We start from the raw sequence: 13,752 nt of genomic DNA, 5'->3' as shown, positions 1-13,752 counted from the left end.
GAACCAGCACTCCTCACAACCCCATTCTCCTAAGAGGGGGCGGCCGCAAGCCAGAGACGGAAGACTTGACATCTCTTGCAAGCCTCGTGATCAGCTGAACGCAGATTCCACACTCTACGGCACGATCTGTGTTTGTTTTCAAAGAAAAACGAGCGCCTCTTCACCCGCTAAGATATCTGTTGGGCATGTTGTTTCACACATTGGAATTGCCAGGGGGCCTTCAAAAGATACTGAGACCTGAGACCCACCCCCAGAGGGTTTGTTTTAAATGGTAGGGGTTGTGCTCTGGGTGGGGATCAGGATGTTCAAAAGCTCCCCAGGAGTTTCTAACAAGTAGTGGAGGCTGCGAAGACCTGGGCCCCTAAGACGCTGCGTTCATCTGTTGTCTAACACCTCCCCCCTGCAGGCACACCACCCCTACCCACCTGGACAGGCTTCGGCATAAACAGTTCTACCCAGAATTCAGAACGGCTGATGCCTTTCCAAAGACAACTGACAGCTTAGCCAGGTCGCCAGTTATTTTGTTTCTGTGACCTACCCCCACAAGGAGAATCACCAACAAAGACCCAGTTTCTCTCAGAGAAGCACGCCTGCAGAGATCTGTGTTCTTAGGTGGAGAAAAAAGTGTGTTTTTATTTTAAATGACCTCTAACTGAAATTTAGCATTTCCTTCAATTACAAAGGCAGGCAACAGACCACAGTACTGTAATCGGTAGAAATCCCACATATTTTCATATCACTGTACAGAGTTCTCCAAATATCATGTACGCTCATCACTGCTTTGAAATCATGGAAATTATTCACCTCATGCTGGATATTGCTACATTACCATGTCATAAATCTCTTTTTTTCATGTTTTGGTGATTGTATTTCAATGTATTTGATTCTCTGTGTATGTAATTTATGCATTGAAAAGTATTATTCTGAGAAGGGGCCACAGACTTCCCTCAGTGGGTCGTTGAGGCTCCGTGTAGAAGGCTTCCCAGAGGTGGAGGGCAGCTGTGCACGGAGCCAGCGACTCTTACCTGTGGGTCGGAGAGCCGGGAGAGGTCGGGGTAGAGGTAGAACTTGATGCCTTCGGAGGCCCCGGGCAACGTGACCCCCCGGATCAGAAGAATCAGCAGCATGATGTAGGGGAACGTTGCCGTGACATACACCACCTGCCAGGAGAGGAGAGGGAACAATCAAGAAGGAGTGACAGTGGCAGGCAACGCGGCAGGCCCCTAACTTCTTGCTGGCAGCAAAGGGCCGCCCAGCGCAGCGGTAAGAAGTGAGCCCTAACACAGCTTGTTCTCGCACCCACCCCCTCAAGGCTGGGTCCTGCAGTGAGCACCTACTGAGAGCCCACAGTGGTGCTGTATCAGTGCTTTCCAATCTTTTTTGGACCAGAACGGAAGAAAGCAATGTATACGATATCACAACTCATACACACATAGAGCTGAAACAGGAAGTTTCACAAACTCATGCTCATCTCACATGTGTGATGCACTCTAATATTTTCTATCATACTGTGTCATTTTTAAAAACTGGTCATGGCCCTTTAAATTCATGTCAATTCACTAATGGGTCAAGACCAACTTTTTTTTTTTTTTTTTTTTTTTTGCGGTACGCGGGCCTCTCACTGCTGTGGCCTCTCCCATTGCGGAGCACAGGCTCCGGACGCGCAGGCTCAGCGGCCATGGCTCACGGGCCCAGTCGCTCCGCGGCATGTGGGATCTTCCCGGACCGGGGCACGAACCCGTGTCCCCTGCATCGGCAGGCGGACTCTCGACCACTGCGCCACCAGGGAAGCCCCAAGAGGGGAGGGGAGGAGAGGAGAGGAGAAAACAGAGAAGGGAATGGGAGGGGGAGAGGAGGATGGGAGCTGTTTAGGGTGGGAAAGACCCAGTGTTTTCCTGGAATCATTTCCGCTTGGTCTGCTTGGAAGCAAGCGATTGGACCCCATGAACCTGAGAGACCCTTGCAGCCCATGGAATCTGCAAGAATCAAGGCAGTGAAAGGAACGAAATCTTCCCTAAGCTTTCCTGAACAAAAGCTGCGTAGAAGGAGACAGCAACACCTTGACAGAGCACAGGAGTTCCTGTTCTACCTGAGGTGCCCTCAGGACTCAGGGTCCCCTCCTGTCTTACTTGTTCTCCCTCGTCACATCCTCTCCTCCAATCACTTCATCCCTCCACCTATTTAGAGCATCAACTTGTTAATATTTGGGGGCCACAGACACTTCTGAGAATCTGATGACAGTTATGGACCCTCTCCCCCTTTCCCCCAAGTGTGCACTTTCACAGATACGTGCACCAGCTTTTGGATGGTCCAGAGGCTCAGATTCCTCAAGTAAAGAACCTGTGCTCTAGGACCTAAGATCATAATCCCTCCATCACTCTGGAGCCTCTCACCCCTTTGCAATGCAGGGTTTCTTTCACTAGTGGCTCAGGCCTTCGCTCCACTCATTTATTTATTTACTCACTCATTCACCCACAAACCCTAAACACTCCTATGTACCGAACACTGAGCTAGACTCCTGAATGAATGGGAGTCACAGGATGAAAGTTTCTGTTTCAAGAGGCTTCCCACTGACAGAAAAGACAGGCGGGTATGTAGGTAGATAATTAATGCACTGTGTAATCGGGGGAACGCAAAGGATGGTGGAGCACAGAGAAGGGAGTGGCTAATCTCAGGGGTAGTCAGAGAGGGCTTCTCCAAGGAGGTGATCCAGATGTTGTCCCGTAAAGGATGAATAGGAGCTCAGGACATGGGAAATGGAGACGGAAGGAAGAAGGAACAAATAAAATCCTACTATATGCTGCGCACTTTGCACATGACAATAGAAATTGCTATGTTTATTCACCACTTCCACACACCAGGCATTCATTCTTCAGAGAGTTATGAGTACTGTCTTTTTAGATATGAGGAATGTCAGAGAGGTCACTGCTAACTCACCTAGGGTGGCCCAGCTAAGGAATGGCCGATGTGGGATTCACAAGGAGGCCTGTCTGACTTCAAGGTCATGCAATCAACCATGAGGCTGTATATGTGACTCCCACGACAGCAATGCAAATTCAGTGTTATTTTCCCCATTTTTAGAGACGTGACTCTCAGAGAAGTTACGTCATTTGGTTGGTAAGTGACGAAGCAGGGATTTAACCTCAGTCCTGAACAACGGGAAATAAGAAGCAGCAGGGGGTGGTGTCCATGGGTCCTGCCAACACACCCTGGATGATCTCATCCAGACACCGTTCCTAACCTACCATGATGGTACCCGCCTCAGGCCACCCACAACTCTGCCCCACAAATTTCGATGTCCATGGCCCCAGATCAACCACTGGCTCAATCGACAAGGCATATAATGAATACAAACAATTTCTTGCTGTCACATATATGGTCACCCAAAGAAGTTGAAAGTAAGTCAAATATATAACTATAGACCAGTAGACGATACTAGTAATAATAATAAATTAGAGACCAGTAAACAGTAAATGTCGATGGTTCCTGCCCAGAGAGCTAATTAAGATTGCTATAAAATCTCCACTTCCCTTAGCTTTGTAGGCACAATCTATCACAGATCTTCAGCATTTCACACAAATGCTTGATTCTCCTCCTTCAAAATGAACCCCCCAATCAACCAGCTTATGTCTATGAAGCTGGGGAGGCTAAAATCTATTGCTTTCATCGTATAATTTCCACTTTGGTCTCTGTTGTATGGCAGAAGATTAATTATCCAAAATGCCCAGGACCTGATGAATGATATTTCTGGAGCTTAACCCCCAATGCTCACAAAATTTAGGGAAAAAGATGTTATCCCGTAAAACGTAAGAGCAAACGAAAATCACAGACATTTGGCCTTCATCTATGGGACCATCTTGATGTGACTAAACGTGCTGGTTGTGCTCTGTCTGGTCTGTGGTGAGCGGACTGGGCCACTGGTGTGGCATCAGGGGTCCTTTATAACCTGGCCACACGCAGCCTGCCATGCCCGTGGCGGTACACAGAGCAGACTGCTCCTCAGTCAGCACACGGGCAGGATTTATTAAGTGGCTGATGAGTATTCTGAAACAATTCCAATGTTCGGAGTTCTAAATGGAGGCTCTGCTTCTATAGGACATTTAGGAGAACTCCACTCTCTCCACTGGCACCCACACCCTCCTTTTGACACTCATTTTGTAAAACCGTAAGGGAAATAAAATATTCAGGTAAATTGCCCGAAGACCACAGCGCGGACAAGTCAGCCTGCCAAAGTGAAACCACTGGGTGTCAGGCCTCAGCTAGAACAATCCCTTAGTAAGCTGATGTTGGAGAGCCCGGAGCCGGGTACAAAAGGTGGTTCAGGAGGGTCATTATGTAATGCACGCAAGTGGAGAGCAGTATGAAAACTGAGACGCATGGCTGGCCCAGCTCTCCTAAAAGCCCCTTGCAATCGGTCTCTACCCTCAGCCGTCCTAGACACGTGCACATCACCTTTGATTTTTCCCAAGAGTAGCTGGAGACTGTCCAAACAGTACACATCTTGCTATCGAGAACCTGCACGTAAATGGTACACATGCTGCCACATCCCTCCTGTGCCCATGCCAGACATCACCCCCTATCATGATACCCTGAAGCTAAGCCTGGATGTGGCCCCAGAACCCTCCGCGTGGGACTCCAGGCAGCCCCATTTTCATCTGGGAAGAACCCACTATCTGCTCCCCTTGCTCTAGTCCATTTTTCACTCATGCCTTCACCATCCACTGCAGGTCCTTAGTCCCGGCCCTCAGAATGGTGAGACCAGGTGTTGTGCTCAAGAACTGCTGGATGTGTGCACACGGATGAGGTGCCCAGGGTTATGAACCCACCACAGCAGCGCGAAACCGGGAAAGGAGGCTAGAGAGGCAGGTTGGAGGGTCTCCAGGAAGGGCTCTGGCCTTCTCTTGGCAGTGACAGCGGGGTTGGAGCTGGGTCTCCAAGGCTAAGCAGGAACGGGAGAGCTGAGTCAGGCGGGGAAGGTATGGAACCAGCCAAAGATGTGGAAATGAGCACAGATCTGGTCCCCTGGGATGTCTAGGCGCCTCCAGGTTGTCCTGCGGGTGCTCAGGCTGCAGTCAGCCTCACCGAGGCTGCCCTCACATCCCAGCTGGAGCGTCAAGTCCTGCCAACGTGATCTCCAACTATACTCGAAATTACACCCTGCTTTCATCCTCATCCGCAGGGCCCTTCATCACCTTTCTTCTCAGTCATGTGACAGCCCCATTCCATAGCCCAAGTTTTAAAAATAAGAATCTGGCCTGTGTCTTCCTGCTCCTGAGTCCACCTCCCAGTCTCTCACTCAGGGTCATGGGATACAGAGCGAAGGGCTGGGCTTCACGTCAGGAACCCTGTGCTCCAACCCTGGCGCTGCCCCCACTTGCTGTGCGACTCCGTCGGTCTCCACCCTTCCCCCAACCACTTTGCTCTCACTGGGCCAGGTTCCCCGCCGCTGGGGCGCATGCCAGGCCTCCTTCAGGCCTCCCTGCCTTTTCATGCCTCCCTTTGTCCGGAACGTCCATCCCCGGCTCCTGGGCCACCCAAGGCGTTAGTCCTGGGTACGCCTGAATCCCCACAGGGCTGAGGACTCCTCACAGCCAGGGGCCCTGCCTTCCAGCTGCGATATCGTCCAATCTACTGTCCACATCAGGCAGGGAGGCCCCCGGTGGTGGGTTTCAAGTACCTCAGTCTTACGTCAGGAGCCACCCTCTTCACTATAAACCACGCCTGTCTGCCACGTCCTCCCTGCCCCTCACCCCACATCCATCCCTCAGTCACGCCAGCATCTGCCCAGCACTGTAGCTGTTCTCTGTCAGCTGTTTTATTGTCTTGCAAATTTAACATTTCTAAAATGTAAGTTCCACAGAAAAAGGGAGTTGGGTCTTTTACATTCTCTGCTGTATCCACAGTGCCCAGGCTGGCATAAGGTACATACAATGTGCTCAATAAATATTCGTTAGAGAAACAAATCAGTAGTCTGACATCTGGACCCCGAGGTTAGAATGCAGGTCTTCAGAATAGCTCTTGTGCTTTGTCCATCTGAAATGCTAGAACCACATAAAATGGGGTTCAGAAAATTGCATCGGATTTTAGGGAGTGTTCATAAATAAGGAAACCACAGGAGACGTGGCTTTAAAAGACAGGCGAGTCCACTGATGGAGGGCAAGGAAGTTCAGGTGGAAAGTTCAGTTTCAAGATGTCTGACGCCCTAGGATCTGTCTGGAAGGGAGCCAAGCAGGGCTCAGGCATTATGCTAAATTATGCAGGGTCTGCTTACGGGCATAATAAGGTCACTGACAAGGTACCATCAAGCCTGGCTGTTCCTGGCCACTGCCAGTGGTGGCTTGGACCCAGAGAGGTGGGTGTGGGGGGAGGAGGGTCTCAGCTGTCAGACCTCTCAGGCCTCTGAAAGGAGACTCCTGACCAAAGCACACCCTTTGGTTCAGAAAGAGGTTGGGTTGGGTTTTTTTTGTTTCACTATTGTTTAATTTCCTTTTAGCAGGTCAAGTCCTACTGAATATAAAGGTTAGCACAATTGGTGGTAATTGTACTGTATCCTGTTTTAATTGACTCTAATTGCTCATTTGCATTCCAATACTGGAATTGTGGGGTGTTTTCTCCCTACTTCCAGCACAAAGCTATTTATTTCATAGGGGGAGGGGATGGTCAGATCACTGAGAATGCCACGAAAGTTGAAGAAGGGCTGCCCCTCCCTACGTTTTCTAGGATAATGGAGTCAATTGGAAAGTTGAGCATTGTTCAAAAGGCATTGAGCTAGCAGGGTGGTGTTGGCGCAAGGACCCAAGACCACAGGGTCAGAAGGTACAGTTTGCTGAGCAGTTCGGGCAAGTTCCATGCTCTCCCTGGGCTGGCATTCTACCATCGACAATGAGGCGAGGTTAACTAATCCAAACTGTAATCACTCTTACCATCTGGCCAATTTTTTTTTTTTTTTACCACATACACGTATCATCTTTGCATTATTTACTTAGTATTTTCTATAAATCAATATGCTCTTTTACATTAAATAAATATTATGTAATAAGAAAACTGTAAGTTGCCGCGATAAACTGAAAACCATTCTCTCTTACCACAAATAGAAGATAAATGCAAAAATAAATGCAATGAAGATAAAACGGGATTAAATTCTAAGCCAAAGGTTCTGAGTCTGAGCTGTGTTCTCTCTTAGTTCAAAACCAAGTATAGCAGGTGTCAGAGAGGTGCTAAAAAATAAGCCAGCTTACTGCACCTTTTGCCTTAAGACACATGAAAAGGGAATACTGTCTCATTATGTGATGGGATGTTCTTTAATCTGGGCTCATATACCACCAAAATCACCCTGTGGACCGCCAGGAGAAAGAACACTTCCCCTATGTGTGAGAAAGACAGGATGGATGAAGCTGACGTCCATCCCCACAACTGCAGTGTTTCCTAGAGCAGCGGTCCCCAACCTTTTTGGCACCAGGGACTGGTTTCATGGAAGACAATTTTTTCACAGATGGCCGGGGGGTGGGGGAGAGTGCGGGGGTGGGGTTGGGGGGGCGGGTGTGTGTGTGGAGATGGTTCAGGTGGTAAATGCAAGCGATGGGGAGCGGCAGATGAAGCTTCGCTCGCTCGCTCGCTTGCCCACTGCTCACCTCCTGCTGTGCAGACCGGTTCCTAACAGGCTGCGTGGTCCGAGGCCCAGGGTTTGGGGACCCCTGTCTACAGCACAACCCTTTTCAAAGGACCAGGACTCCCTGGAGCTCTCCAGGGTCCTGATCCTGACTTGGGCTGAACCTTCCTCTAGCCAGCTAGCTGGAGCTTGGAAGACACTGAGGTTAACTGAGCACCTACTAGGTGCCTGAGATGTGTCACAGAGTATCTCTAACTGATCTTAATAGCACTTGAATAAGTTCTATCCCCACTCTGCAGACAAAGAAAAAACTGAAGCTTGAGAGAGAAGTGGCTTGTTCCAGGTCACAGAGCTGTCAGTGATCAGGAGTTTGCCCTCTCCACCACATGTGCTGGGCTCTCTGCTGCAAACCTGGCGACACAATACTTTCCTGTCTTCAACTCCTGTTTGCTCCTCTGTCTGTCCTTAACCTCAGGGGCCCAGCTTGCCTGACTTTTGGCAGCAACTCATCATTGCCTGCTACCCCAGCCATGTTTGCCTCTGTGTCTGGGGTACATCTGCCCATCCCATTTGGTTGGAAAGCAGGGTACTGAACATCCAATCCTTAGAGAATCACTGTTTTGAACACCAACAGATTTTTCCCAGCTTTGGATTTTGAGAGAGCACTACCTGAACTCCTAGGAAAGAACGCTACAGCAGGCACCAAATAGTCTGGCATAACTTCCATTAAGATGTTATTGATCTCTAGGAACAAGTTGCCGGGAGAATGAGAATCTGAAAAGGGAGGTCACCATGGACACATCTGGCCTCTTCATCATTTTTAGAGGTGTTCTTAGACTGCTGTAGCAGAAACAGTAAACGAAGAAAAAACATTCTGTTTCAAGTAACCAAATTCTACATAGGTGGAGGGAATCATGTTTGCAAAAGAAAATACTGAAGGTATTCACTACTCAAGGAGGTAACAGTACTTTAGCAATGCAGCAATATTTCCACGAGGAGCTAAAGTTTCCATTTTTGTGCAGTGACAGTGGTTTGTCATTAGCACATGTGTGGAGCCTAAAAGAATATGCCAGAACATTGGCTTGCTTTGGGATCCAGGTAACATGGCATCAGCCCTGAGCTGGGCGGAGGAGTGAGGGAAAGTGACAAGGGACAGGATTAGAACTGAGAGGCAACAAGGGAGGGAGGGATAACTGGGTTCTAAGTCCCCATCCCACCACAACAGTAGAGACTCTGAGCTGTCCCCCACCAAAGATCCACTCTCCCTTCTTCAGCAGTAACAAAACCCCTAAGTTTTGACTGGATCCACGGCTGCCTAGAATAAAGACATTTCCCAGCCTCTCTTGCAGCTAGGTGTGACCATGTGACTACGTTCTGGCCAATCGGATACAAACAAAGGTGCCACATACAACTTCCAGGTTGTATCCTTAAAGGGAAGGGCTGTACCCTTTCCTTTATTTCTTGCCCTTCCCACGGGCTGGAATGAAGACCAGGTAGCGAGCCATCTTAGACCATGGAAATAGGGACAACACCCACAGGAAGGCCGAGGAACAAAACAGAAGGAGCCTGGGTCCCCACAAGCAGGCAGCTTATGCCTGGACTGTTACAGGAGAGAGAAGTGAACCATCTTCTTCCTGCTATTGCTCTTTGAGGTCTTCATTACAAGGAGTCAAACATGTAACCTAAATATCTAACCCTTGAATCTAACCCCTGCCTACCTCTGTGACTGTGGGTAGGGCCTGCTCCCAATCTTAGTCTATGCCACCTTTCCTTAAGTGAATGCACCCTCCCAGATGATCCGCACTATTCCCTTCTACTCAGAATGAAGTGAAGATGCTGAGGACAACCTGAGGATCTGAACGTGGACTCTTGAGAGCGACCATCCTACACCTGGGGTCAACCAGGAATAGGAATAAATAGAGGCAGGAAGCCTGCAGAAAGGTCCAGTCCATCATATTAAAAGAGAAGTTAGAACAGACCTGCCAGAGATCACCATTTCTTGGAAATCCACAGTTCCAACCTTCTCTGTCACAGTTTAGACTGACCTGACAGTGTGGACACCATCACCAAGTACAAAGGTGTGTGCCTGGGTTAGAAGGTCTCTGCAGCCTTCCAGGGCCTCCATCTTCCTCAGTGTAAAATGAAGATAACACCTGTTTCCAAGGTCGATGTGAAGATTAGAGATCACCACGCCAAGCACATGACACAGACACCGACCGCTCAATAACTGGAAGGATTCTGACTGCCTTTGCTGGTATCACTGAGGCAAGACGCAATGTCCTCCAGCCCAGTGGCCTTGGCTGGCCAAGAACAACATATCTGGGGGCTCAGAAATGCAAACAGAGAGGCTGTCTTAGCTATATGGGGAGGGACAGAGTGGTGTCTCCCGGAAATCCCTATGGGATCCCCTTACTGACAAAGGGAGTGACTGGCAATGTGGTGGCAGTGGAAGGCTGGTGTTAAGAGGTGGTTATTCATTGGCTGGAAAATCTGGGTGAATCGAGTGAACAGGACTCAGAGATTAAAAAAAAAAAAAAATCGTCAGGACAGAGAGAAGTGTACACAGCCATCCTGAGGAGGTGTAGCAGCCAGACTCCGGGATAAAGGATGGAAGGCAGTGGGAGTGAGCCATACGGGCCATTACGGATGGAATCCTCTGAAGTCCTAGCTCCAGCAGCGGCTGAGGGGCCAGGGGGCAGGGGGTGCTTAGGTGGAATAGAAGACATTCTATCAGGCTGGACCAGTTAAGACAGAATTCCAATTTAAAAGAATAGAAGGGATTCAAAAGCTGAGTTGGAGGGAAGGACGGGTCCCAGATGTGCCATTGCAGACATGTTTATGTCAGGGATGAAGCTTGCCCTGCAAAGGGGGAAGCCGGACTTCTGGAGAAGCTGAGGAAAACGAACATCACCAACCACTGTGGGGCTCCAGGAACCCCGCGAGGAAGGGGCTCAGGGGCTCCCCACTGAGGGGTACGTGGTTGCTGGGGGCTCACGTGCAGCTTATGGAGAGGAACTTGCAGAGACTTCTCGGACACTGACCCCAAAATGCCACTCCCAGCCCTGGTAGTTCAGGAGAGAAGGATTCACTCAACACCTAATCTCATCATCAGGGTTGGGGCATTGTGGGCAGGAAGCCCAACATCTCAGGAGGCCAGGGAATGGTGTCACTCTTTCTTCTTGCTGATGGTTGGCACCAAAAAGATCATCCACACCCATGGCCTGTTCCAACCTTGAGATCCCACGGCTTTATTATTTAGTCGTCAGGGACATCTTGGTTGAAAGCAGAGGGCTCAAGAGGGAACGTGCTCAGTTTGGGAGAAACGGAAGATCAGGGGATACTTAGTAATGACGTAATGATGGGACTAGTTTTTATTGCTGGTTCTACATGCTTTACTCTTACGCTATCGAATCCTAAAAGACAGAAAGTAGTATTATCATTCCCATCGCACAGAGGCGGAAACGGAGGCACCCAGAATTAGAGTATTTGGCCCACGGTTGCCCAGATAGAAGAAGGTAGGATTCAAGCTCAGAGCCATCCAACTCCAAAGCCGACACTCAACTACTACCCAGCCCCACGGGGAATTCAAGGGCAGCTTCATCTCACACCACATCTCCCTGTGTTCCCCGAACAAACCCTGCACTTTCCCACGTGCAAGACTTTGCTTCTGTTCACCCAGAAGCTCCTTTCCTCCTTCTCTACTTACCAACATCTCGCCAGTCTTCAAGACCAGTTCAGTTACTATGTCTTCCAGGTCTCAGCATGAGGCCATCCAGGAAGGACAAAATGCTCCTTCCATAGCCTACAGCACACTGGGCAATACAGCACACAGATACGGGATAGGCCTTTACTCCAGAAAATCCAAGTTCAAAACCCAGCCTCTGGTGCTTTCTATGTATGTGGCTGATTTTTGGCAAGCTGTCTTTCTAGGTCTTCCTATTCTTTTCTGTAAAGTGCGGACAATAATGCAGCAGATTGACTCAATCCCTCTGAGCCATAAGTTTTGTTTTGTTTTTCAATTAATTTATTTATTTTTGGCTGCGTTGGGTCTTCGTTGCTGCACACGGGCTTTCTCTAGTTGCTACGAGCATGGGCTACTCTTCGTTGTGGTGCGTGGGCTTCTCATTGCGATGGCTGCTCTTGTTGCGGAGCACGGGCTCTAGGTGCGCGGGCTTCAGTAGTTGTGGCTCGCGGGCTCTAGAGCGCAGGCTCAGGTGTGGCGCACGGGTTTAGTTGCTCCGCGGCATGTGGGATCTTCCCAGGCCATGGCTCGAACCCGTGTCCCCTGCATTGGCAGGTGGATTCTTAACCACTGCACCAACAGGGAAGTCCCTGAGCCGTGGGTTCTTAAGTCCATGGAATGTGGATAACAGTTCCCACCTCTCAAGGCAGGTGTGAGTTACATGAGCCAGTGTCTACACAGCAGCAGGCACAGCAGCCCTTACTCAACAGCTCTCCTTCCTCCTGAGCCCTTTTTCATTCTATACTCTCGTGCACCTGCCTCTCCCTTACTGAGGGTAAGGGCCTTATCTTTGTGTGCTCTGCGTGCTCCTTGTTGAGGCCTATGAAAGCTGTAAACACTTGGTGAACGAGCCCATTCTGACCCCAGCTACCCAGTGAGAATGAATGGGACAAAACAGGACATCAACCCATGTGTCTACAACGGGCTTTCAGGGCAAACAGCCTGCTCTCGCTCGAGCCTCTCCATCTGAAAGTAAAGGACATTCTGTCCAATTCAATTCACCAGCCATTTATTAAGTCCACTGGGTGCCAGGTCCTGTGCTGGTCTTCGACATCATGCGGATGAATGAGCCAGACCCAGACAGTGACAGTCATGACGAAGGACCATTGAGGGGACAGCAGCAGTGGGAGCTCAGGGACACAGAGGCAGCTCAGGTGGCAATGTGTCGCCAGAGAGGTCCTCCTGGAGCTGGGCTTTGAAGGGGAACAGGCTGTCCTGTTGCTCCCAAGGAGTCCTGATCTAGAACATGCTGTGTGAATACATTCTTTAGAACAAGAAGGGTCGGCGCACAGGGCGCTTCAGCCTAGGAACCTCACCTCTAGGAAAGAAACAAGATCTGCATGGTGGCAGGGAAGCCGTGTCCGGAGGGGACAAGAGACTTAAAGAACAACCACATGCACAAAGATTGCGGAGCCCAATTCAAGTCCTTGTCCACAGGATACCTAAAAAAAAAAAAAAATCACTGGAAGGGGGAGTCTGGTGTTTAAGCCTATTTCATGGTGAATTAAGATGAGCGAGAGAGTCAATGCTATTGATTTTTACACATCTCCACCACGAAGACCACAAAAATGAAAACGAATCCCCCGAATAGCCCAAGAACATAAATATTCCATGCAGTGCCCAGCCAAGCTTCCACCAGCATTAGGAGCTATTATTTACGGCCTGGAAAAGACACTGGTACCTTGGCTTATAGAGATTTAAACACCATCCATCTCTCTTGGACTAGAAGGCTGCTGTTGCCATGGCAACCAAGGGCACCATGAAAGCACACCCCTAAATCCCGGGCAAGGGTTTACTGGTGCAGGGAGGTTATCGAACAAGAAACACCACTCCATGTCCTCTTACTTTAGTCTTCAACACACTCTTAGTGATGGAGGGGAGAGGAGAGCGTCCATGCTCAGGGGCTGTGTCTGCAGCCAGAAAGGGCAAGATGCTGCCTGGATCCTGTAAGCATCACCTGTTCCCTAAGACAGACAGCTTCTCATCCATCCCACAGGGCAACGACTGCGGGGCTCTCCTGGGCCCTTTCTCAGGCGTCCTGAGCAACACGGGTCCTTCCCAGACCACCTGTGCTAGCTGCAACACGCTCCTTCCAAAACAGCTTCATTGGTTGAAAGAAGAATCCATGCTTGCCTCCTGTTCTTGCCTCAGGTGATGGCCATCTGTCTTGTTTCCCAATTCTCCACTCAAGGGCCGCTCCCCAAGGACACCAGGGCACCTCATTAACGGACACGTCTTTCTCCCAGTTCCCAGCTTAAAAACTTTCCCCCATTAGATGCTTCTGCATTCCTGCTTCCTTTCCTCATGTTTTAGTCTTTTACCAGTTCATTTTTTTCACACATTCTTTCCATCAATTCATCAACCAGTCAGCCAACTCTGATTAGCATCTGTCATGTGCCAG

At 49.5% G+C, this 13,752-nt stretch overlaps 1 protein-coding gene across 1 annotated transcript in view; it reads right to left on the bottom strand.

Annotated features, from left to right (window-relative positions):
- Nucleotides 1-13,752, bottom strand: part of SLC6A11 (solute carrier family 6 member 11) — a 121,459-nt gene that overhangs the window by 66,643 nt on the left and 41,064 nt on the right. Inside the window, exon 6 of the mRNA XM_082663797.1 lies at nucleotides 1,026-1,160. Coding sequence (XP_082519923.1) covers nucleotides 1,026-1,160 — 135 coding nt within the window. The remainder of the gene's footprint in view (nucleotides 1-1,025; nucleotides 1,161-13,752) is intronic.

Source organism: Grampus griseus (genome assembly GCF_964374135.1).
Source record: "Grampus griseus genome assembly, chromosome: 10".
Lineage (NCBI taxonomy): Eukaryota > Metazoa > Chordata > Mammalia > Artiodactyla > Delphinidae > Grampus > Grampus griseus.
This window is presented reverse-complemented; position numbering and strand designations above follow the sequence as displayed.